At 51.4% G+C, this 24,897-nt stretch overlaps 1 protein-coding gene across 3 annotated transcripts in view; it reads left to right on the top strand.

The window, feature by feature from the left end:
- Nucleotides 1-2,824: 2,824 nt before the first annotated feature.
- Mgat3 (beta-1,4-mannosyl-glycoprotein 4-beta-N-acetylglucosaminyltransferase) overlaps nucleotides 2,825-24,897 on the top strand; it is a 40,190-nt gene continuing 18,117 nt past the window's right edge. The window contains exons 1-2 of one of the 3 annotated variants that reach the window (XM_040754119.1): nucleotides 2,825-2,973; nucleotides 7,675-7,766. In XM_040754119.1, the coding sequence (XP_040610053.1) occupies nucleotides 2,866-2,973; nucleotides 7,675-7,766 (200 nt within the window). In that variant the 5' untranslated portion in view covers nucleotides 2,825-2,865. Of the gene's footprint in view, nucleotides 2,974-7,674; nucleotides 7,767-14,755; nucleotides 15,005-24,897 lie in introns of those variants that run through there. The other 2 variants (XM_005066996.4, XM_021225388.2) reach the window with 2 other exon arrangements.

The following is a 24,897-nucleotide window of genomic DNA, read 5'->3' as shown; positions in this document are numbered from 1 at the left end:
CTCTGAGCTAGATCTCTAGCACCACAGAAAACCACACAGGGTAGCGCAACATCTGTTAATCACCGCAATCCAGGGGTGCAGGCCAGAGGAGCAGGAGTTCCAGTTCATACAATGACTTCCAGACCAGCCAGGGATGTGAGAGAGCATATCTCAGACAAACAAAATGACAAAAACTTGGGAACATTTGAGGGTAACTCAGCCAGTGAACACTTGCCATGCAAACCTGAGTTTGATGCCCAGATCCCACAGTGGAAGGAAAAAAACAACTTCCAAGAGGTACCCTCTGACATGTGCAAGAAGGCAAGACATAAACATGGTCTCTTGAGCTGGTGCGCACAGCTGGTGACCATATACGGGTAATAACAGGAAGTTTATTTGGTTTTTGTTGTTGTTTGTTTTTTGAAGCAAGGTTTCTCTGTGTAGCTCTAGCTGTCCTACAACTCACTTTTGTAGACCAGGCTGGCCTCGAATTCACAGATTCACCTGCCTCTGCCTCTGCCATAACAAAAGTTTGATGGGGATGTCCTTTTGTATGTGTTTCTCTTATTGACTGATGAATAGATTTAAATACTTCTGTCACTATAATACAAAAAGGGTCTTCTTTCCTAGTTGGAAATGAGTTTGTCCTATTAGCATGAATTTGTCTTGGGTTCTTGAAAAATAAAATCACAGTTGGGTGGTGGAGATGCACATTTTAAATTCCAGACAGAGATAGGTGGATCTCTGTGAGTTCAAAGCTAGCTTGGTCTACAGAGTGAGTTCCAGGACAGCCAGGACTACACAGAGTAGCCCCTGTCTTTTTTTTTTTTTTCCTTTCTCTTTTAAAGATTGATTTATTTATTCGGTATACAGTGTTCTGCCTGCATGTATGTCTGCCTATCAGAAGACCAGATCTCATTATAGGTGGTTGTGAACTGCCATGTGGGTGCTAGGAATTGAACTCAGGACCTCTGAAAGAGCAGCCAGTGCTCTTAACCTCTGAGCCATCTCTCCAGTCCAAGAAACTCAGTCTTGAAAACAAAAGCCAAAAAATCACTTTACATCATAAGAAGAAGAAAATTGAGGGTGAAGGGAGGGTTTAGCAGTTAAAAGCATTTGTTGCTCTTGGGGAGGATCCACCTGGGTTCAGTTCCCAGCACCCGAATGACAGCTTACAACCATGCTTCATTTCCAGGGTATGTTACACCACTCCTGAACTCCATGGGCACCAGTCATGTACGCAGACAAAACACTCATGCAAAATAAATGAAGTTTTCAAAAAGTTATGAGTAAGACAACTAATTAGGGGTTATACTGAAATGGCTCAGCAGTTAAGAGCACTGGCTGTTCTCCCAGAGGACCTGGGTTTGATTTCCAGAACCCCCATGGCAGCTCACAACTGTCTATAACTGCAGTTCTAAGGGATCCAGTGGGCATACATGCAGGTAGTGCACATATATGTAGGTAGTGTACATACATGCAGGTAGTGCACATACATGCAAGTAGTGCACATATAGGCAGGCAAAACACCCACACATAATTATTAAAAATGCAAAGACATAACAAAGAAAAGAAAGGACACAAGCCTGCAAATTTAGCAACTTGGGAGACTGAGGCAGGATGATCACAAATTAGAAGCCAACACTGGCTACACAGTGAGACCTGTCAAAATAAATTAAATGAATGATAAAAAGGCGCATTGTTGTTCAAGACTTACAGGGTATATAGTCTTGGGGAGCAGGGCTTGTCTTGGGAAGCAGGAAAGTCTACCTCAAACCAGGTGTGGTGGTCCATGCATTTTGTCCTAGCACTTGGGGGGTAGGCAGCAGAGGCAGGTGGGTATCTGAGTTCAAGGCTAGCCAGATCTACAGAGAGAGGTCCAGGATAATCAGGGCTGCACAGCGTCTTGAAAACTCTAAATAAGTAAATAGATAATAGTCTACCATAGGTTACATGAGTGCTAGAGATTGCCTATCACGAGCATCCTGGGAGAGGGAAGAAGAGAGGGAACCCTCCAAGCCTGGGGGTGAGTCGCAGATGCAGCTAGTACCTTCACCATGACCCTCTGGGCCTCACCTGGAGAGGGCATCACGGGCGGCTTTGTGAACACTGTTGATGAAGCAGGGACAGAAGGATGAAGACCAGTATACAGAGGCCAGAGCAAGACACAAAGCAGCATGGACACTGCGGCCAGCCACCCTGTGTCTTGAACACTTCCCACCACCAGGCCTCTGCATAGGGCCATGGCGGTTTGCACAGTTAGTTGCAGTGGTTAGGATCATGTATTTGCATAGCACCAAAAGGGAGGCCTGTGCCCCCAGCCACAGTGTGCTTGCTCACAATCACACCACAGCAAGGATCTCTCTACAGGTCCATGCACACACAGGGGCCGACCTGCTACGTGCCGCAGAACAGAGACACACAGGTACACACACATACACACACACAGGGGCTCTGGCCAGCTCAACCTCACACAGCACACACACCAGCACAGGACGCCAAGGCCGTGGGCCGGCGCACGCACGGTCACAGGCAGGGAACGCGCAATTCGCGCATCCGATAGCTGCACACACGCAAGGCGCGGGGAGGCGGCGGGAGCCCGCGGTCCAGGCGCCCCCGGCCCCGAGCGCGCGGAGCCCGCTGGAGGGGGAGGGGACGGGGCCGCGCGGGGGCGGGGCGGGGGCCGGCTGGAGCGGGCACCTCCAGCGCAGCGCTCGGCCTCGCCGCCGCGCCCCCGCCGCCGCCCCGGGGTGCAGTCAAGCGGTCGCGCGGGGCCCGCGGGACGGGGTGGAGGTGGGGTGGGGGGCGGGGATCGGGCCGGGCCGGAGCCGTGCTGCCTGCGATGCCGGGCGCCCGCCGCAGCCGCCGCCGCCGCCGGAGCCCGGGATGGGGCGAGGAGAGGCTGCGGCGGACGCCAGCATCTCCCCGCCGGGGGCCGCGGAGCCGCCGCCGCCGCTGCTGCTGCCGCCGCTGCTGAGACCCAGCGGGAGATGGGTGAGTTGACTCGTGGATCCAGGGACCCGCACCACAGCCCTGCATCTCCCGCGCCCCAGGCCTCGCCTCCGGGTTCCCACCACCGCCCCCCGCGAGGGTCCGGCAGTCCGGGGCCGGGGGGACCTGGAGCCCGAGGGGCAAGATGCGGGGGGCAGCTTAGCCGGCACTCCCTGCCCCCACCCGATTGCTCTCCGCAGCGTTCCCTGGCCTCAGGGCAGAGCCTGGCGCGGCGACCCCTCCCCTGACTGGACTGGGGGTGGGGTGGGGGCGTCCCAAGGCGCGGGGCTCCGGCCATGCTTTGTGCGCCGTGCTCTCCCCTCCACCTCCGGCGCGGCTTGGGGCTGGGGGCGCGAGGCCTCCGCTCTTGCCTTCCCCACCCCCGACCCTGGGCTGCTGCGGTGACTGGCCGAGGCCCAGGCGCGGTCGGGGGTGCTGGGCGGGTGCGGGGACTGTGGCTGGAGCTGTAACTACAGCTACCTCAGTGGGGAGCGAGCAAAAGCGAACGATAAGAGAGGGCTCCCCCACCCCAGCTCCTTTCACTGGGGAGGGGGGCTCCTTCTCTTTGCACTGCACTGCCCAGGGCGGAGGAGGGTTCCTGACTGGGGGAGGGCGCTATAAATATCTGCAAATAGTTCTGGAACCGGGGGTGGGAAGAGAAGCTTGCTTGGTTGTGCTGGTTGTGTGTGTGTGTGTGTGTGTGTGTGTGTGTGTGTGTGTGTGTGTGTGTGTGTGTGTTGGGGTGCCTGAGCTGGGGCTAAGCAAGCGGAGGTGCTACTTCCCAGTCCACTCTGATGGCTTGAGATCTGATGATGCTCCCCACCCTAGAACACCCCAGAAGAGGGATGAAGTCAGGAACATTTCCCTATTGGGATTCTCCTATGGCCCTTTATTATTCCTGATAGGGACTGGCCGTGTCACCTGGAGGGACACAGTTATTACAGGTCCAGGCACTGAGCCAAGCTTGAGCATGGCAGGGAGAGCAAGAAAAGGCTTTCTCCCTCCAGGAACTGGCAACTCCAGGGTTAGTGCTGCCCAATGCTAAGGAGATAGGCAGGGGTCCTGGGAAAGTTAGAAAGAGGGGCCTCTCTGCTGGAGGGAGAAAGAACCTACTGGAATAGATGACAGGAATGTTGAAGGGTTCCCAGGACCGGAAGAAATAGCAAGAGCAAGGGCCTAGAGGTGTGAATCCCTCGTGTAATGAGAGATGGGGTGCAGGATAGTGGGACACCGGACCACCATGAGAAACGGGCTGGAAAGGGGGAGGGGCTGGAGAGGACAGGAGGGCCAGATGGAGAAGAGGTAGGTCACACCAGGAGGCTGGTACTGGCTCCTGAGAACAGCAGGGAACTGTCCTCGGCAGGGATTGAGCAGACTGCCTCTGCTGCCTCCTTGGAGGATCTGCCTGTGTGTCCTGTGGTCAGGGCTACTCATTGCCCATCAGCTATCCCTTCTGCTGCAGCAGCACACCTCATGAAGTCGGCGTTCTGAGCCTCAGTTTCCACCTCTGTCGAGTGGAGAGAATACCCCGCCCCCCAGGATTTTGGAGAGGATTGAAAGTGATGAAGCATGTAGGATGCCTGGCACCTGAACCGTATTGGGAAATTGCTGGCTGCTGCGTTGGTATTATTACCTGTAAAATGAGGCCATCTGATGCCAGCTGGCTGTGAGGCCAGTTTCATGGGGAGGGCAGGCTGTGCTGAGGATCATGGGAGGACCAATGTGGATGGGAGAGCCTAGGGCACTCGGGGAACTGCGCAGGAATCTCTTCTGGGATTCTGGGAGGAGGAGGGTGGTGTGCAGATAGTCTGCTGGTCCCTCTGTACCCATCAGTATGCTTCTCCTCTCCCAGCAAGAGACTTGAGGTATACCTCCATGCTCCTGGAGTACAAGTGATCTTTGTTCCCCATACTTTACGATACTTTCCCCTTCCTCAAGCCAGGTCTAACTTTCCACATGGAGACCCAGGTATCCTTCTAGAAGTTTCTTTGGATATTTAGGCCAAGACACATGTTGTGTTCAGTTGAGGAGATTAGAGAGGAGATGAGCCTTCTTAGATTGACATCTAACTGGGCAATAGTTGCCATTAGGTACCTTCCATCACCCAGCAGAATCATCTAAAGCAGACCCCTGATCCATTGGCCAGGTTCAGATCCTGGCTCTGCCACTTCTTGATTTCTGTCTATATATCTGATCTCAGTTTCCCTGTCTCTAAAATGGAGACAGTGCACATGTTATCATTTGAGCAGCTTAGTATGATTTCTGCTGGGCATTTTACTGCACCTTCTTAGAGTGAGCCTTAGAAGCTCCGCAGTCTGTCTTAGCACAGGGGTTGTGCATGTTCCTATGGTCAGGGGCCTGCCTTTCTGTGTCATCGCTCAGGCAGGGGTGATGGGTATGCTGACATCTGGCTGTCTGGTAAAATAAGACCCCTGGTGATGAGTGTTGGTGCCTAAGGGCCAGATGCTTCGTACTGTGATAGCAGTCATAATGCATGGGCGTAGGCACGAACGTTATTCCCACGGGGCAGTATGGGATGCCTGGAATGGAGGCTCACAGCCAGGAAGTGGTAGGATTGGGGTTGCATTCCATTTGTAAGGACCATTTGTCCCGCTCCCTATCTGAGTCCTCTTGTTCTTCCAGACCTCCCTTCTCTCTCTGTGGGTTCCCAAGGTCCTGCACCGAACCTTTCCCGAAGCAGTGAGCCACAGAGCCTCCAGGCTACTCTCCTTTTGGGGCTTGGCTTTTCTTATGTCTGTCCTGTGTCTGTCTTGGGCCTGTCCTGCCTGTGTGGAGGACATACTTCCCAGCTCCGACCTGGCTGTTTTATTAGAGTCCCTCTATGACAGAGCTAGGAATCCACAAAAGAATGTGGGCTGGAGAGATGGCTCAGAGGTTAAGAGCATTGGCTGCTCTTGCTGAGGTCGTGAGTTCAATTCCCAGCAACCACATGGTGGCTCACGACCATCTGTAATGAGATCTGGTGCCCTCTTCTGGTGTGCAAGAATATATGCAGACAGAACATTGTATACATAATAAATAAATCTTTAAAAAAAAGAATGTAATGGTGGGGCATGGTGGTGAGGGTGTTTAATCCCAGCACTCAGAAGGCAGGTGGATCTCAGTGAGCTTCAGGCCAGACTGGTCTACATAGCAAGTTTCAGGCAAACAAAATAAAAGTTTGATTACACTCTGTCTGTTTCTCTCTGTCTCTCTGTCTCTCTCTCTGTCTCTCCTGTGTGAGTGAGCTCAGGTCACCAGATTCAGTGCCAGGTGCCTTTATCTACTGAGCTGTCTTGCTGGCCCTGTTTAAAAATTTTGTTTCTGGGGATAGAAATCAGGGCCCACACAGCGTTAAAAATGTGAAGATTGCCAGGTGGTGGTGCAGCACACCTTTAATCCCAGCACTCGGGAGGCAGAGGCAGGAGGATCTCTGTGAGTTTGAGACCAGCCTGGTCTACAAGAGCTAGTGCCAGGACAGCCTCCAAAGCCACAGAGAAAACCTGTCTCGAAAAACCAAACCAAAAAAAAAAAAAAAGAAAGAAAGAAAAATGTGAAGATTACGGGGCCGTTGGACTCCCAGAAACCGTTGCTTGGCCCCATGGAGTCCAGGCTGCCTCGTGATATCTCTGACTCTTTTGCTCGTTCTTGGCGTCTGTTCCCAGTCACCTAGAGCTCCATTCACCATGCTATTTCTGGATCTTCTTGCTCCTTCTGGAGGCTGACTCTGGCCTGCGCTGATCCCCAAGCTGGCCTGTACTGTGGGCAGATCCTGGTGGTCAGAGTGGTGGTAGCCACAAAGAAAGGGGCCGCAAGGACAGCTGAGGATGATGGGAGGGGCTGGCACTGGGCCTTGAAGGTGGAAGGCGTTCAATAAGTATCCCTTAAACATTTATTGAATGTGATTCCAAGGACAGCAAGTGAGGGCCATTTCCGGAAAGGATGCAGCATTACTGGCTTGGATAAAAGATTTAGAAGGTGTTTCTGACCGCAACCCAGTGAGTTGGTTTGTAGAGTAGTCTCCTGTCTCCTGCTAGGACTTAGTCCCACTCTCCTCAAACAATAGAGTGAGCAGATGATAATGAAACAACAAGGATTTAAATGAAACAGGTTTTATTCTCAGTGGGATGCCAGCCAAGAGTGGATACAATTCTGAGAGTATACAGCTTAAAGCTCTCAAAGGCTTCAGGATGCCAACTGAGAAATAGCTTGAGAAGTGATACAGTTTTGGAAGACACCCGGAAGAGCAGGTCTCTGAGGTGATGGGCAGTCTTGACACAGGAAGCTGGAAACTGCCCTGTATTGGCGACAGAGAGCTGGAATGTCACAGGCTGTGGTGGCTTGAGTAAGAAGGACCCTCACCTGGGTGATGATGTGATCATCCCAGTACTCTGGGAGGAGAAGCAGGCGGATATCTGTGAGTTGGAGGTCAGTCTGGTCTACAGAGTGAGTTCCAGGACAGCCAGAGAAACCCGTGTCAAAAAACAAAAAACAAAAAAGAAAAAAGAAAGAGAATGACCCCCATAGGCTCATGTATTTGAATGCTTCATTATCAGGGAGTGGCACTATTTGAGAAGGATTAGGAGGTGTGGCCTTGTTGAAAGAAGTATGTCACTGAGGGGGTTGAGGTTTGAACATTTGAGGTTTCAAAACCCTATGCCAGACCCAGTTGTGCTCTGTCTCTTCCTGCTGCCTATGGATCAGAATGTGGAACTCTCAATCTTTTCAGCACCATGTCTACCTGTGTGCCACCAATCTCCCCGCCGTGATGATAAAGGACAAAAACCTCTGAAACTGTAAGCAAATCTCCAATTAAATGCTTTTGGGGCATGGGTAGTTGGAGGCAGTGTTACTCTGTGTTGCCCTGGCTGTCCTGGAACTTGCTATATAGATCAGGCTGGCCTTAAACTCAGATCTGCCTGCCTCTGCCTCTCCAGTGCTGGGATTAAAGGCATGTGCCAGCATGCCCAGCCTTAATGCTTTCTTTTGTATGCATTGGCTTGGTCACAGTGTCGCTTCACAGCAATAGAATGACAGAAGGCCTTCCAGTTATCAGAGTCTCTCAGTTTGTGGAAGCCTCAGGCTGAGTCTGGAGGCTGAATGGAGCAAACTCCCTCCCTGAGGTTTAAAAATAATTCTTTCTTCCTCTTCTGTGGATTGCTAATGCATCCTTCAGGAAGCCCAAACTTACAGGTCAGCATCTGAGTTCCATTGGTTGATGTGTGGCTTGCAAATGGGTTGAAAAATAGGCTGGGCAGTGATGGTGTTAGCCTTTGATCCCAGCACTCAGGAGGCAGAGGCAGGTAGATCTCTGTGATTTCGAGGCCAGCCTGGTCTACAGAACAAGTTCCAGGACAGGTTCCAAAGCTACACAGAGAAACCCTGGGGTGGGGGGTGGGTGTACAGGACTCTGACTGGACGTGACCAGTGGGGGAGCAATTAAACTTTTTGACGGTAAGCACACCAAAAGTAGTTAAAAGTTTACAAGCAACTTGTTACAATGTTTCCACTGGCTCCTGTGATACTTGCCTATGGTCTGTTACTTTGGTCAGGTTCCCCAATAGTTCCTGTGGTTTCTGCTGGTGGGCTGCACACTAACAGTTACAAGCATTAAGACTTCAGAGACAAGCCGGGCGTTGGTGGCGCACGCCTTTAATCCCAGCACTCGGGAGGCAGAGGCAGGCGGATCTCTGTAAATTCGAGACCAGCCTGGACTACCAAGCAAGTTCCAGGACAGCCTCCAAAGCTACAGAGAAACCCTGTCTCGAAAAGCCAAAAAAAAACTACCAAGCGAGTTCCAGGACAGCCTCCAAAGCCACAGAGAAACCCTGTCTCGAAAAACCAAAAAAAAAAAAAAAAAAGATTTCTGAGAAAAGCAGGTCTTTGAGGTCTTGACACCTGTTGTTGGTAACAGATAGCTGGAGTCTCAGAGGCTGTGGGTATTTTGAATAAGAATAGCCCCCACCCGAGAGGGAGGGAGGGGGAGGTCTTGGTACACATCTTTCAGGAGCTGAGGAAGGCAGTTCTCTTTGAATTCAAGGTCATCCTGGTCTACCGAGTGAGTTCCTGGACAGCTGGGTTTACACAGCGAAACCCCGTATCGAAAAAACCCAAACCTAAACCAAAACCAAAACCAAACTAAACCAACCAACCAAACAACCAAACCAAACAAACAAAAGATTTCTGGGCTTGAACCTGGTCTCTGTCAGACTCAAAACTCCCTCTGGGGTAGGGACCTACCACTAACTCAACGTATTGTGAACCTGAATGGTTATAACTTGTATTTATAGTGCTAACATGACCATAGAGTTTTATTTTATTTTTTACTTACTAATTAATTTATTTAATCAGTGTTACACTGTAGCCAGGCTGGTCTAGAAATTACTATGTAGCCTAGGTTAGCTTCAAACAGATTCTAATCCTCCTGCCTCCGCTTCCTCATTCTGGAATTTACAGGTGTGGGCTACCATGCCCGTCTCTCGGCTTTTCTTTCTTTTTCTTTTGTGTATTGGGTGTGGAACTCAGAGGCTTGTTTGTGTGAGGCAAGTCCTTTGTATCAAAGCTATATTTCTTTATTTTTCTTATTTATTTTTTAAAGATTTATTTTGAAAGCTTTTCCAGTTTAAGATTCATTTATTTCATATGTATGAGTGTTTTGTTTGCATGTATGTGTGTGCATCATGTGTGTGCTTAGTGCCTATGAAGGTCAGAAGAAAATACCCAATCTCCTGGAACTGGAGCTATAGGTATTTGTGCGCTGCTATGTGGGTGCTGGGAACCAAACCCGTTGAGCCATTTCTCCAGCCTTTATGTATACTTGGCATTTTGAGACGGGGTTTTTCTGTGTAGCCCTGGCTACTCACTCTGCAGACCAGGCTGGCTTCAAACTCAGAGATCCATTTGCCTCTGTCTCCCAAGTTCTGGGACTAAAGGACTACACCCAGCTTTATTTATTTATTTATTTATTTATTTATTTATTTATTTATTTATTTATTTTGGTTTTTCGAGACAGGGTTTCCCTGTGGCTTTGAAGGCTGTCTCGCTTGGTAGACCAGGCTGGTCTCGAACTCACAGTGATCCGCCTGCCTCTGCCTCCCGAGTGCTGGGATTAAAGGCGTGCGCCACCAATGCCGGCTCCAGCTTTTTTATTTTTTATTATTTTATTTATTTATTGTGTTTATAGTCTTCTGTCTGCATGCCAGCAGAGGGCACCAGATCTCATTCAAGGTGGTTGTGAGGCACCATGTGGTTGCCGGGAATTGAACTCAGGAACTCAGGATGAACAGTTAGTGTCCTTAACCGCTGAGCCATCTCTCCAGCCCTTTTTTTTTATTATTATTAATTGTGTGTTTGCGTGTATACATGAGTGCAAGTATCTGAGGAGATCAGAAAAGAGTCCCTTGGAGCTGGAGTCAGAGGTGTTTATGAGCTGTTTGATGTGGGTACTGGGAGCAACTCTAGCGCTCTGGAAGAACAGTGTGGGTTCTGGGCTGCAGAGCTGTGCTCAGACACATTGCCTGTCTTTCTTGCGCGGTGTTGCTCTAGCATCACTTGAGTCCCAGGCAGCGGTGCTAGGATAATTCTCGTTTCTCTGTGTAGAAGCTGAGTCTCAAGCTGGAGCAGTCACACAAGCAGGGAGAGGTGCCGTAGAAAGAGCCTGCATCGTGGGCTGTGACCATGGTGTTCTTTCCGCTGCTCTCAAAGCCGTCCATACTGGGTAGGAAGGGACAGTGCTGCTTCTTCCCTTGCCATAGCTTGTGCTGAGAAACCATGGGAAGGCAGTAGCTCACTGTCACACTGTGCTCCGAGAGTGAGCTGGAGTATGGCTGGAGGAGGTCACAGGAGCTGCACACGTGGTTACAATGTTATAAAATGGTCTGGTAGAATGACCGAAGGTCTCTGTGATTGGGTCCAGCCTTGGGCAGATAGTGCACTCCAAAGGTCACCGCCATGCAGGGGACTTTAGAGTCCAAGGGCTGACTTGAGACTTCCATGTCACCACAGTACTGTAGCACAGGCTGGTGACTTGTACCCACTACTGGGGAGAACATGACAGAAACCATGGTTCCCAGGTACATGTATCAGGGAGGAATGGTGTGCCTCATATTCTTTGGGTGGGGGCACCAGCACCCTCACCTTAGAAATCCAGGAGCTGAGGCCGGATGTGGTGGTGCACGCCTTTAGTCTTAGCACTCAGGAGGCAGAAGCAGATAGATTTTGCAGCTCAAGACCAACCTGGTCTACCTGGACAGTTCAGGACAGCCAGGGCTCTATAGACAGAAATCCTGACTCAAAAAAGATAGGAGGAACTCAGGAGCTAGTTTTCCCTGCTGGCTTTTGTCCTTTTGTCCAGAGCCCTGTCTCACCTCTTTTCTGTATCCTTTGTCCATTTGTTGTTGAGGCTCTTTTTTTTTTTTTTTTTAACAAGACAAGGTTTCTCTGTATTGTTTTGGAGGCTGTCGGTCCAGCCTGGCCTCGAACTCACAGAGATCCGCCTGCCTCTGCCTCCCAAGTGCTGGGATTAAAGGCATGCGCCACCACCGCCCGGCTTGTTGTTGAGGCTCTTATACAAAGTTATGTCTGATCCCCAGGGCCAGCAAGGATGGGCCCATATTGCCCAAGGCTTTGGTCTGCCTGCCCCATGGGATAGGTAGGGTATATGTGCCAAGGACATTGTGCAGCGAAGAGCGTGTTAGAAACCCTTTGAAGAAAATAAGATGGAGGACCAGCAAGACTCACCTCGTGGTTCCTTGTGTCTCCATGACAAAGGGAGAGAGTGATCGGATAGACTCTCTGTCTCAGCTTTTGAATATATAAGACAAGTGAAGCCGAGTCCAGGTGATTGTCACCTCAGCCAAGAGAAGGGGCTGAGCTGGGAAGCCCCAGACTTCATGGCCACGTAAAACTGCCCATTGTAGGAGGAACACTGAAGTCTATGGCACTCAGGACTTAGTGTTCCTCAAGAAGTGGTTAAGGGTTCTGGTGGTGTGTGTGAGATAGCCCAGGACTCTCTGTACCATTATACTCCTCATACTGTTCCTATTCCAAGCCAGGGAGTTTCTCCACAGGATCAGTGTTGGGTCTGGCGTTGATAAGGAGTGAGGAAGATGGAGTTCCTCTCCAGGGCCCTGAGCTCCCAATCTCACATGTGCAGAAGGACAAAGTCCATTTAGGAAAATGCATGTTGTTCCAAAGGTGGCAGGAAATCTATGGAGATGGTTTATTCCAGGAAAAAAAGGGGGTGCAGGGGGAAAGGGAGGGTCTGTGTGAACTCAGGCCTGTAGGAGCCAGCAGGGCAGGAGAGTGGACATGCTGCCCTGTTACCTTTGCTGTTTTCCTGATTTTCTAAAATGTATAAGGAACTGTCATAAAAAAATGAAGTTTTAAGTTCTAAAGGCAAAAGGGAAGAAAAGATCCCTGGTTACAGCTCCTGCCTCCATCCATCTGTTCTGGTGCTGTCACCTGCCCGCTGCTCCCTTGGGGGCTCTGTCACCTGCCCGCTGCTCCCTTGGGGGCTCTGTCACCTTCCCGCTGCTCCCCCGTGGCTCTGACACCTGCCCATTGGTTCCCCGTGGCTCTGTCACCTTCCCATTGGTTCCCCGTGGCTCTGTCACCTGCCCACTGCTACCCCATGGCTGGCTGTCAGAACTCCTGGCTCAAGTGTATGTGGTACAAGAAACAATTTTCTTTCTTTTTTTTTGAGACAGGGTTTCATGTAGCCCAGGCTGGCCTTGAATTTGAGACATGACTTTGGACTCCTGATCCTCCTGCCTCCGCCTCTCAGAGTTACTGGGGTATGTAAGCACTTGGATGCCTGCCTTTTAGTGCTGACTGGGGCTTCCAGGTGAGAAAGTTAAGTAATTGATGAGGCAAGGATTAACTGGATGGTGGTCTCATGGAGGTCATGAGTAGTGGGCTCAGCCCCTAAAGTCCTTGTTTGGTAGCACTGATTTTTATAAAAATAAATAAATACAAGGGATATTATTTATTTTTAATTATGTGTGTGTAGGTGAGGCCAGAAGAGGGTGTCAGATCCCTCAGGAGAGGGGGTTACAGGCCATTGTGAGTTACCCAGCATGGATTCTGGGAACCAAACTTGACTCCTCTACAAGATCAAAATGTGCTCTCAGCCCGGCGGTGGTGGCACACGCCTTTAATCCCAGCACTCGGGAGGCAGAGGCAGGAAGATCTCTGTGAGTTCGAGGCCAGGCTGGACCGACAGCCTCCAAAACAATACAAAGAAACCCTGTCTCGTAAAACCAAAAAAAAAAAAAAAATGTGCTCTCAACTGCTGAGATATCTCTTGCGCGCGCTCCATCCATGCCCTTTGATGGGGTGGCCTCTTGTGTCCCCAGATGAGGTAGTTAGACCCTATCCCAAGGCTTCCTGTTGCAGAAGGGTCTAGTCTGCCTCTGCTGTGGCATGACTGCCCCTTAGTCCTTGCTGACACTCGGAAGTATCCTCCCATATTATCAAGTCACCCTAGTGCCATGGTCCTGCCCCGACACCCTCAGAGACTCTGATAGCATGGGAAAGTACTTGGCTACAGTTTTGTGTGCGTGGAACTGGCACCGTACCTGCGAGAACACCCCCTGCTAGGGTCTACACAGCTGATTACCAGACAGACCTGCCTCTCAGGAGAGCCCCAGGCAGAGAGCAGAGCTGAGTGGCCTAGAGTATTCCGGGAGGAGGAACAAGACTCCCAGCGGCCCAGAGCCAGCAGCTTCCATTTGCTCTACAGGGACCATGCTCATGGCGATGCTCAGATCCCTAGACACGGGAGCACTGTCACCTGCTGCATCCTCCCCGTTTGAGGCCATTCTTGCACAGTGGGAACAGCAGTGTGGACACAGTGAGGAAGACTTGAAGGCTCTTTCTTGTTCCAGCCATTCCTCCTGATTTCCCACAGTTTTCATCCTCATGTGTGTGGTCCCTAAAAAACGCTACAGAGGGCAGAGTAATGGTCCACAAGAAGCAAGAAGAAAATTCAGTTCAACACAACTTAGCTGGACTGGTTCAAACTTCTAGAGTCTGATACCAGGCAGTTTATTATAGTTATCTTTAAGTACAGTACAATTTGGAAAAAAAAACTTTCCTGGTGTAATAGTTTCCCTGTACTCAAGGAGGTACAATTACATTGAAACTTAAAGTACATGTCACTTCTTCCAAGATGGGTCCTAGAGCTAGGCTACATGTATTAACATAAGTGCCTGGGGAGGATCTGGTGTGGTCTTGGTCATAGAGATAGTATAGAGGTCATTTGGGCTATAGCTACATGCATGCCCAGTCCTGCTTGTGGGAGTTTGATATGGCCTGGTCCTACAGATATTATAAACCACCAGGTTATTAGTCACCTCCCAGCCTTCTAGGTGGAAAAACAGATTATATGTCTTGCCCATTCCTGTTTTCTTTAGTGCTTGTCTGAAGGCAGGGAGTTTTGTGTTTCCCAAACCCATGGCTCCTCCCAGCTCTTTGTGGCTTACTCTGAACCAATTCCTTTTGTGTCCCCCCCCCCATACCACTGCCCCTCTTTCTGGAAGAGAACCATAGGGAAGCCACTTCTCCAGGGGCTCAGGCACCTGAGGAGACATGGCAGGCAACTCTAGGACCCTGAGCATTTTCCTGAGCTGCAAACTAGACCTGACACAGCCCAACAGTACTGCCAAGAGCTTCAGGTGTTCCTCACTTCCTCCATGTCAGTTTGTGCTTGGGGCGGTGGCTGTAGGTCATAGTTCAGCAGAGCAGGGTAGACGCCCCAGCCCTAGCAGGCAGTCCAACCTATGGGACCGGTGTGAGCAGGGAGATTACCTGGGAGTGTGCAGACCTCTAGCATTCGTGAGCTTTATCAAAAGGGTGCTGGGTCCAAGGAGAAGAGTGGGCAGGTTCCTGTGAACCTGACTGGCGCTCTCCCAGGAAAGCTGAACTGCTGTTGTTCAGGTGTCTGATTGCTGATCATGGGGTCCAAGATTAGTACCAGCCTGGCTGGTTAGAAGACCTGGTTAGAAGTCCCTCAGAGAGGCTGCGTCAACACTTGGTGAGTGCTTGAATGAAAAAAAAGGAAATGCAAGGTGGGCATGGCTGCTCCTAGGTCCGATGGAGGAGAAATCTATTGTGGATAGAGGAAGACCATAACCAGAGACATCTGGGAGGGTCCAGACTGAGCAGGACCCGCAAGCCTGAGCCGGGCTATGTGAGGAGAATGAGGGAGGGGAGAGGAAGAGAGGAACCTGGAGCCGTGGCCAAAACGGCTGGGTTAATAGAGAAGGCAGCTGTGGCAAAGGCAGCTGAGCCCCTGGGCTCAGTTTAGGGTGCGGGTGGGGTCTGCTGGCCAGGGTGACCCTGCAACAGGTAGGGACTGAGACAGCACATTAATTATACTCTGTTACAGCGGCGGGAGAGCGAGAGGGGGGAGACAGACATGAGGAGAGATGGGTAGAGAGAAGAAGAAACGGGGGGGGGGGGCGCGGAGTGGAGCGAGAGAGGGGATAATGGTGTGGAACTTAAAAGGGGAAGCTTAAGCATGCTTACTGAGTCCTTACGCAGCTGAGTCGTTACGCAGCCCCATAACGAGTGATGTAGCGATGACGTGAAACGCTACTGTGCTGTGCGTGTGCCCTGCCTGTCTTCAGGGGGGGTGGGGTCAGTATGATGCCGGAATGCCAACACCAGGCTGGCCTTGAACTCACAGAGATCCTCCTACTTCTGTCTCCCCAGTGCTAGGGTTAAAGGCATGCGCCGCCACTGCCCAGTTTAGGTGGAAGGTGTTGTGTTTTTCTTTTCTTTCTTTTTCTTTTTTTAATTCCCTGCAGGCCATGAGACAGAGGAGAGATGGTAATCATGGAGGTTGGTTGTTGAATGGAAGGGTTGAGGGAGGCTCCTGGGACCTGGTGTGTGTGGCTGCCTGGCTAGTCGTGTATCACTGAGTGGCCCCAGAAGATAACAGGCATAAAGAATTGGCGAAGCCTCCTTCAGTGCCAGGCGTGGGTCATAGGTTATCAGCTTGTTTGTGAGACTAACCCTTCCAGAGCACTTTGCAGCTTGCTTACAGAGGTTAAGCCACCTCCCGGAGCCAGACTGCACAGCTCGCTTTTTACAGCCATGCTCACTTCCTGCTTGCTTGGGGGGGGGGGCCCAGCTCACTCTATCAGCTCTGCAGCTCGCTCCCCCATAGACCAGCTGACACTCAGGCTCCTGCCACCTGCCCGCCATACAGATGGATCTGTGCCCATAGCAATGTCTCCTGTGACACCTGCCCCTTACCCTGGGCACTGATTGCCCCCTTCCATCTTACAAGGACAATGTTAGGAACAAAGCTGCCTTGCAAGGGGCTTGACTCCATTAGCAGAGAGGTCCTGAGAGGACAATGGAGGGTTAGGGAGCACCCCCTCCCTCCTCCAGCCCTCTGGGCTAGAGATGGCACTAAAGCGGCCCTTTGTACATTGTTCTTGGAGTCTGGTGGGCGGGGCTGGCACTGCTGGGACAAGACTGTCCTATCAGCAGTGGGGGTTGGGGGGACTTTCTGGGGAGGGGGAAGGTGATGGGATTTTCTTGGCACTGAAGTCAGGGAGGGTGTTCTGTCAGGTCTGAGCACTTAGTATCCCCCTGAACACCCAGACAGCATTTGTCACTGCCTGTGAGCCCTTTCTCCAGGGTTCCTTGGGTCTTTGGACTGTTTAGTTCCAGTTCTGAGCAGCTGTTTACCGCTCAGCCAAGCTGGGTCATGGGGGTAGGGAGCAAAAGTGACCTTTCTCTCCTGTGGTCGACATTCCTGAAGGCAGGGAGACATAAACAAGGGCTAGCACTGTGGGGTTGAGACCTGGAGAGAGAGATTTGTGTGGGGGGGGGGATTAGGGTCAGGGGGTCAGGAAGGCCTTGGGCCAGTGACAAAAGAAAGCGATCTGAGGGAAGGTGCCCCTGATGGCAGCAACAGCCAACGTGAGGGTGTGAGGACTCCAACTGGGACTTACCTTGCTGAGGCAGGGTAGGGAGAGGAAGGTGAACTTGTAAAGACTTGGGAGCCAGCCTGGCAGGGTCTGTGGATAGCCAGAGCAGACTAGGCCTCATTCTGGGTGTGACGTGCATGTGTGAGCAATGGGGATGGAGTGGAAGGTGGCCAGACAGAGACATTGCAGTGACCCTTGGTTGCTAGACAGGCAGAGGGAAGCCGCTGAGCAGGGCTTTGGGGTTGCAGAAGAGGGGTCAAGTGTCCTATAAGGTGCCGGGCGAGGCTCCATGTAGAGGGAGTACTGAGCCCACCTCAGGAACTAGTGAGGCAGGCCTTTGTCAAGACGGCCTAGCTGTCCTCCCATGTAGGCCTTGTGAAGTGACAGGGTGGCTGGTTTTATTGTACAAACAGGAACTCTGAGGCTCCATGTATCCTGGGTGAGCTGCCTTCGTGGCGGGGGTGGAGAAAGGCCAGGCTTTAAATCCAGACTTTTTCAGTTCAGACTCCAGGATGCCCCAGAGAACTGGGCTTTTCCTTAGCACTGCTGCAGGGTCCAGAATGTTTCTTTTTGTCCCTTTTCTGCTCCATTGCCTCTGACATTGGCCTCAGTAAACTGAGAGCCACCTCTCTTCCTCCTTCCCCTCCTCCTCCTCCTCTTCCTCCTCCAGGTAGTCCTTGAACTTACCACCACCCAGCGAGGCACCCATTCTTATACCACTACCCAACTTCAGCTTCAAGTAGCTCCCCTCCCCCATGTCGTGCTGGGGTGTTACTAGGGCAGGGAGCACCCTGCTGTTCATTCCACAGCTGTGGAAACCAGCTCCTGGCAGAGCTGGCCTCGTCATGGACTCTTAGATTAGCTTGTTCTCTCTTATTTCCTACTGCTGATGAGATAGGGCCTTTTTTTTTTGGGGGTGTGGGAGGCTGTGTGGCTGGTGAGTAGCAGGGAGTTGAGGGGCAGGAGCCCCTGTCAGATTCATCCTCCACTGGCCTCTGGGTTCTTGAAGATGCCTGTGATTAGGGTTAGGGATGGGGTTAGGGATGGAGTTAGGGTTAGGGTTAGGGATGGGGTTAGGGTTAGGGTTAGGAATGGGGTTAGGGTTAGGGTTAGGGTTAGGGATGGGGTTAGGGTTAGGGTTAGGAATGTGGGTTAGGGTTAGGGATGGGGCTCAGTGAGTGCTGTAGGTCATAGGCTCCACAGAATCTCACAGGAGCCAGGTTCACCCTCCTCTGATTGAAGCTCTTAGTCATTAATCACCTGCTCTCACCAATGCCCCATCCTTCTCTGGCCTCTTCTGGTGAATGCCCACCCCTGCCTCTCTCCTGGCTCCAGTCAGCTCTCATCTACTGGGCATTTCTTGCCTCCATATCTCCTTCCCACTAGGGGCTCTGGGCAGCTGGCCAGTACATGCCATGTCATCTGGCAGATGTAGATGCTGAGGTACAGAGAGGGCAGGGTAGCTTGTCAGTGAGAGCCCTGTTTGTTCATTGGTTTGCAGGATGTTTATTGCACTGATGTTTACCACGTATCAGCTGTTTTTTTTGGGGGGGGAGGGCAGGGCTTCATGGTTACAGTCTGCTGAGTGGGTCAAGGGTGAGGTCACCAAGCCATCTAACTGGAATTCTGGGGTCTTTGAGTGGGCTGGGCTTGGGGCTACCTCAGAGAGGCAGAGGCTATACTGAGGTGTAAAAGTAGGGAGAGAAACCTGAGTGGAGTGTCGGGTGCAGAGCCGGGCTCTAGCATGGCTGCCCCTCCTCCTACAGTTAGTGCTCAGAGCCCTGCCCAGCTGCCTGTTCCAAGCCAAGTCTGACTTTTGTCCAACACAGAAGATGAGGGATGGGTGCTGGGCCAAAGCAGGACTCCTAGGCTGTGTAGTAGCTGCTTGAGGGTCTGCTGTAGGCTTCTGAAGTCTCACCTATGGCCAACCACAGATCTCAGTTCTCCCATGGAAGAAGAGTTCCTATTCCACACTCCACCATGGGGCTGTGGGCGCTGGGCTGCTTTTAAAGGAGACAGAATGGTTCTTGCCCTGGATTTGTCATCCGTGTCCCTCTCTGCACAGAGACTTTGGTCCAGGCTTGCCCTGCTGGAGGCTGGAGACTAGAAGAGTTCAAGGTCCTTGACTCTATAATAAATGTGAGGCCAGTTTGGACTACCCGAGACCCTGTCTCAACATGTGTGCACACAGAGAAATGGAGAGACAGAAAGACAGAGAGCTTGCTTACATGGTGTATACATCCTCCAGTCTTTGTTTTTGTTTGTTTTGGGGGGCAGCATTTTGAGACAGGGTTTCCCTGTATTATTTTGGAGGCTGTCCTGGAATTCGCTCTGTAGACCAGGCTGGCCTTGAACTCACAGAGATCAGCCTGCCTCTGCCTCCCAAGTGCTGGGATTAAAGGCATTCGTCATCACTGCTCAGCTACATCCTCCAGTTTTTATCTTTGGGTCTAAGAGTGTCCCCTAGGGATAGGGAATAGATTTCTGGATGTTCTGCTCTGAGAATAGATGGAGTTCAGAGGAGGTGGTCTATGGTTGGTTACCTGGACTTGGCCTTCAGTAAGAGAAATAACAGATACTCCCTGCCCTGCCCAGAACCTGGCTCCTCTGGGAGAGTAGGGCTGCCCCTTCAGCTGCCTGGTTGCCTGTTTGACAGATGAGAAGAGCTGAGGCCTGGGAAGTGAGGTGCCCATCCAGGAGGAGCTGGAGTTAGGAAGCCAGTCCAGGTAAACAGTTGTGCTGTCATTGGACCTAGCTGAGATCAGCTCATAGTCACAGAACTGACACCTCGTTTGGCCTATAAAAGCCAGAAGCTGAGACTGGACTGGGAGCCACCATGCGGTGGAAGAGTGGGCAGTGATGGCCAGTGGTATAAAACTAATAGCTGAGGGTCAGATAAGCAAAGCAACCAAGCCTGTAGATCTCAACTCTACCCCGCTGAAAAGGGCTACTCCTGTCTCCCTGGGCTCTCACCAAGCCTCAGACTGCTGCCTCTCCCCAGCGTGGCTGGAGAATCAATCTCCACACAGACCCCTTGCCTTTTATACCTCCCCAACACTGGGATTAAAGGTGTGTGATCCCAAGTGCTGAGATCATCTTTGTGTGAGCTGTCTCTCTTTAGGACTGGGTCAGTTTTATGTAGCTCAATGTGGCCTTGAACTATCAGAGATCCATCTACTTTTTTTAAAAGATTTTATTTATTTATTATGAATACAACATCTTGCTTTATGTATGTCTGCACACCAGAAGAGGGCACCAGATCTCATTATGGATGGTTGTGAGCCACCATGTGGTTGCTGGGAATTGGACTCAGGACCTGTAGAAGAGCAGTCAGTGCTCTTAACCTCTGAGCCATCTCTCCAGCCCGATCCATCTACTTCTTAATCCTGAGTCCTGGGATTAAAGGTGTGTGCCACCACCATCTAGCTTCTATAGTTAACTAGTATGGCTGCTTTGCTATTTTGATCTCCAGTAACTTTAATAAATAATAAACAATATAGCACAAGTAGGGACCCAGGCAGTAATGCCATAAGGTGGAGTAGTGGGGCACATAGGCCTTGTTAGGTAGGGTAGGGTTCCATAGCCACAGTGAGGACCAAGGCTAACCCTTTGATTCTGTGCTTCAGCCTCTCACCTGGAAGTAGCAGCGAGTGACTAGGGTCACGGTGTAGTAGGTCTCAGGAGAGGCTTTCACAGTTGCAGGTCACTGCAGAGCTGTGGGCACAGGTTTGGGTCAGGCAAGCGAATGGTAACCCCCAGATATCCAGTTCACTAGCCTCTGAGCCCTCCCTCACGGTCCTGAGTCCCAGTGATGAGGGCAGGGGTGATGTACAGAGGGAGGAGGGGAATGTGAGCATGGAGGTTCCCACAGAGGGGTATGGACAGGGCCTGTTAGGGACAGTCAGGTCAGGGTAGGAGTCTGCACTGTGTGAAGGGTCCTGCGAGTCTCTTGAAGCCCGGGTCTTCCCTTGGACTTTCTCCCCCCATTCCATGTCAAACTGTGGGCAACTTGACATGTGGTACTGTCCAGGGTGACAAGTTCCTGTGAGTTCTGGGTAGAGGCGAGGAGTTGCTGACTGTTCCTTTAGACCTCCAGGGAACTTAGGGCTCTGTGAACTGTGCCTTTAAAGTCCTTGTAACCAAGTCTAGGAGATGGACAACTGGAGCTCACACTGGCCCAAGCTACTGAGGCAGCCTCAGGCAGGGAAAGTGGTGTTTGCCCGGGTAGTCTGGTGCAGTGGGACCCCCATGGTTGTCTGGACACCTGTTGGAGGCAAAAGGACCCATGACTTGAGAACTGCAGTCAAATGCTAGGCTGCCATCAGCCAGCTCTGTGTTAGATCTTCTGTCCTCCAGGAGCAGGAAGGAGGATGACACCGGATGTCTGACAGTAGACAGTATTCCGAGAGTCAGCTGTCAGGAATGGGAGGAGGATGATGGTGCTGTTTCCTGATCGCACTCTCCCTCAGTGCGTCCACCCTTGCCTGGTTAGCTACATGTACCCTCCTCAGTACACGCTCCTTAGCCCTGACACTTCCAGCAACTTCCTCAGCTGTACTCCATCCTTCTGTGCTGAGTTCTGTAAGGGCATTCTTCTGTCTGACCCGTGCTGTAACTGCTCCCAAGCCCAGCAGCCACCCTACCGCATTCATCCATTCCAAGCCAGGCAGAGTACCATCGTCCTAGACTGTAGTTCCCCTGACCTCTTGCTGCTCCAGATTCCCTTCCCTGTACCCCAGCTAGGCCCAGTGAACTCTGCCCTGCATTGGGCAACCCCACAGTACATGAGGCCCTGCTGAAGGGGACTGTCCTCATGAAGGAAGGCCAGAGATCCACACCCTGGGCCTAAAGTAATGCAAGACTCGCTCGTCTGGTTTACCCACATCTGCTCTGGTCTGGGCCACCTGTGTCCACCTTTAACCTGCATGAGGGTTTGGACAGAGATCTTTACCTATTCCTGACCACTTCTTTCTGGAATGTTGTTTCTTCTAGCCATCCGCATATTTAACCAGGGCTATGTGTGTGTATTGTGGCAAGGGCCCATTCATTACTGGCCCACGTGGGGCGTCCATTTGTCCATCATTTGCCCTCTGATGTTCCTTAGACAGCTAGCTGGAGGCTGAAGATCCACCCTGCTCCCCCCCCCCTTCTCTGACCTTGATAAGAGACCTGGGTTTTACCTGCTGTTTGGCTTTGGTCAGTTCACTGCCCTTCTCTGGGCTTCATCTTTTACTTTTATTGACGGAGAACAATAAAGCTAGCCCGGCCTTTTTTTAAATTGACCATGGAGTTTATTAAAGGGGGGAGGGAGAGCGAGAGGGGAGTGGAGAGAGAGAGAGAGAGACAGACACACACACACATGCATACACACACTCACACATGAAGGGGGAGGATGAAGGGCGAGAGCCTAGCCAGACCGTTTGTTTATTTGTTTTTTGAGACAGGTTTCTCTGTGGCTTTGAAGCCTGTCCTAGAACTCACTCTGTAAACCAGGCTGGGCTTGAACTCACAAAGATCCACCTGCCTCTGCCTCCTGAGTGCTGCTGGGATTAAAGGTGTGTGCCACCGCCACCTGGCATGACTTATTTCGTTTTCTGTGTGTGTGCGTGTTTTGTCTGCATGCATGTGTAACACGTGAAAAGGTTAGAAGAGGGCGTAGGATCCCGTGGAACTAGATTTAGTTGTGAGCCACCATGTGGGTTCTCCTGAGAGTCAAGTTGAGGTCCTCTCAAAGAGCATCAGGTGCTTTGTTTGTTTTGTTTTTTGTTTTTCAAAACAGGGTTTCTCTGTGTAGCCCTGGCTGTCCTAGAACTCGCTCTGTAGACCAAGCTGGCTTTGAACTCACTAAGATCCGCCTGCTTCTGCCTCCCGGGTGCTGGGATTAAAGGTGAGACCCACCACCACCCGGTTCATCAAGTGCTCTTAAACATCGAGCCATCTCTGTCCTGTGTCTCTTTCTGCCTCTGAAGGGTTGGCTTCTCGCCTGTACCAGACATTTAGCACATGTAGCCATATCAGGTTTCACACGCTCAGCTGCTGCTGGTTCTGCCGGGCAATTCCCGGCACTTTAATAAATGTTTGGGGCTAAAGAGATGTAGAGTACTTGTCTAGCATACTCCAGTTGGCTTCAATTTCTAGTGCTGTGAAAATAAAAATAAAAACTCCTGAAGTTTCTCCTGTGACATGGACCTTGTTATTGTTATTTGATGGCTGAGGGACTGCCGAGGGTCTGGGATATGGAGAGCCCTAGCATTCTGGTGGCAGGGTCTGAGCACGGGCTTTGTGCAGAGCAAGGACCCAGGGACACTCCCTTCCTCACATCTGCTGAGCGCGTGCCCAGGTCCCTCACTATTCTCCCAACCTCTATATTGGGTACTACTTAGCACCCCACATCCACCTCCCTGTGGCTCTGCTCCCCTCTTTTGCCCTCCCAGATGTTCCCCAGCTCCTGCCTGCAGCTCTGCAGCTCTCCCAAGGTGGGGAGCACCCCCTCCAGACTATTACCTAGTACTCCAACTTGGCAAGCTGTGTCCATGCCTGCTATAGTTACCTAGTAGGATAGGATACTACTCTGCTAGGGCCTGATTAGCTCACAACCATCCCACAGTCAGGTCTTTCTCTTCATCCTGCCTGGCTGTCCCCTCATCTGCCCCATCATTCCAGCAGGGCTGGTGCAGTCCACCTTCCTGCCTCCATTCTCCCTAGACCAGTCTATTGCAAACTTCAATATGGTAACCCCCTAATGCAAGAATTAAAGCTTGATCCTCGGTTGCTACAATCAGGTTCAAGTACTCAGTCACCACATGTGGTTGGTAGATATTGTGTTGGACAGTGTAGGCCAGGCACATTGCCGTTGTCACAGGGTGTGCTGTTGAACAGTACTAAGCCAGGCCATGTGGGCCATCCTCAGGTACAAGTTGAGTAAGTTCACCCTGCTCACAGCCTCCTGGGCCTGTGACTCAGGCCTGCCACTTTCCCAGTTACTTACGTGGGAACCACATAGCTCTTAAGCCCTGGAGGGCAGAGGGTCTGCACAGGGGAATCCAACTGCCTTACCCCTCTGAGCCTCAGTCTCCTTGTATGTAAAAAGGGACGGTAGGCTCTATCTCTGATGATAACTGTGAGGGGAAACCATGTAGAAAGCCCCTGGGTGATGCCTGGCATGCATTTTAAGGCTGTGGTAAGTGGTTGGTAACTGTCACTTTTAGCATGGGTAAGTCATGGAAGTCCAATCTCTCAATAGTCACTGCCATGAAAACTGCTGAGCAACCACCAGCTGAAGATAACTAATCTGTGTGGCCTCCAGCACTGGTAGAATTGGCCTGTATCTCCACTGCCCATGGCTTCTGCAGGACCAGAAACTGATGTGCCAGATAGGGAATATGGGGCAGGTAGAGATGGGGAAGGGCTGGTTCAGCCTGTCTCTTCCCGGGCCTGAGCGGGATGGGGAGTGCATCGCTGGCAGTTTTTGCTACAGCCAGTACTCTGGAGAGATGGTGCCCAGATCCCACAGAGGTACCCAGCTCCCTTGGTTCCAGGATGGAAGTCTCCTGGCAGCTCTCAATCAATCCAATGCCTACCCTCAGGCAATACCACGATAAAGACTTTGATGCCTTTACCCACATAGAGGCACAGTGGCGGCTGTCCCATGGTGAACAGGATTTGCAAAGAGCATCCCAGGAGGCTGGCATCCTTGATAACCTCGACTACACCTTTTCCTTTGGAACAGACTCTCCCTCTGGGTAATCCAGGAAATAATTTTGGGGAGTTAGACCTGGTAGCCATGCCTTTCCTCAGCCAGGATATTTGTGTTTATCCTGGGGCAGGACCCCAGCCTACACCCCACCAATGGGTGCTCAGATTTGCCTATTAGCTGTTGAAGGATGCCTGGCTATTCTTGGCTTCCGTTAGTTTCATTCTCTTGCGTGACATGTGGGTTGGCCCTAGAGCCAGGTCCTACTTCGTCTATGGCATTTGAAGTAGC

The sequence above is a fragment of the Mesocricetus auratus genome, unplaced genomic scaffold (assembly GCF_017639785.1).
Source record: "Mesocricetus auratus isolate SY011 unplaced genomic scaffold, BCM_Maur_2.0 Super-Scaffold_100010, whole genome shotgun sequence".
Lineage (NCBI taxonomy): Eukaryota > Metazoa > Chordata > Mammalia > Rodentia > Cricetidae > Mesocricetus > Mesocricetus auratus.
Note: the sequence above shows the minus strand (reverse complement) of the source record. Positions and strands in the feature narration are given on the sequence as shown.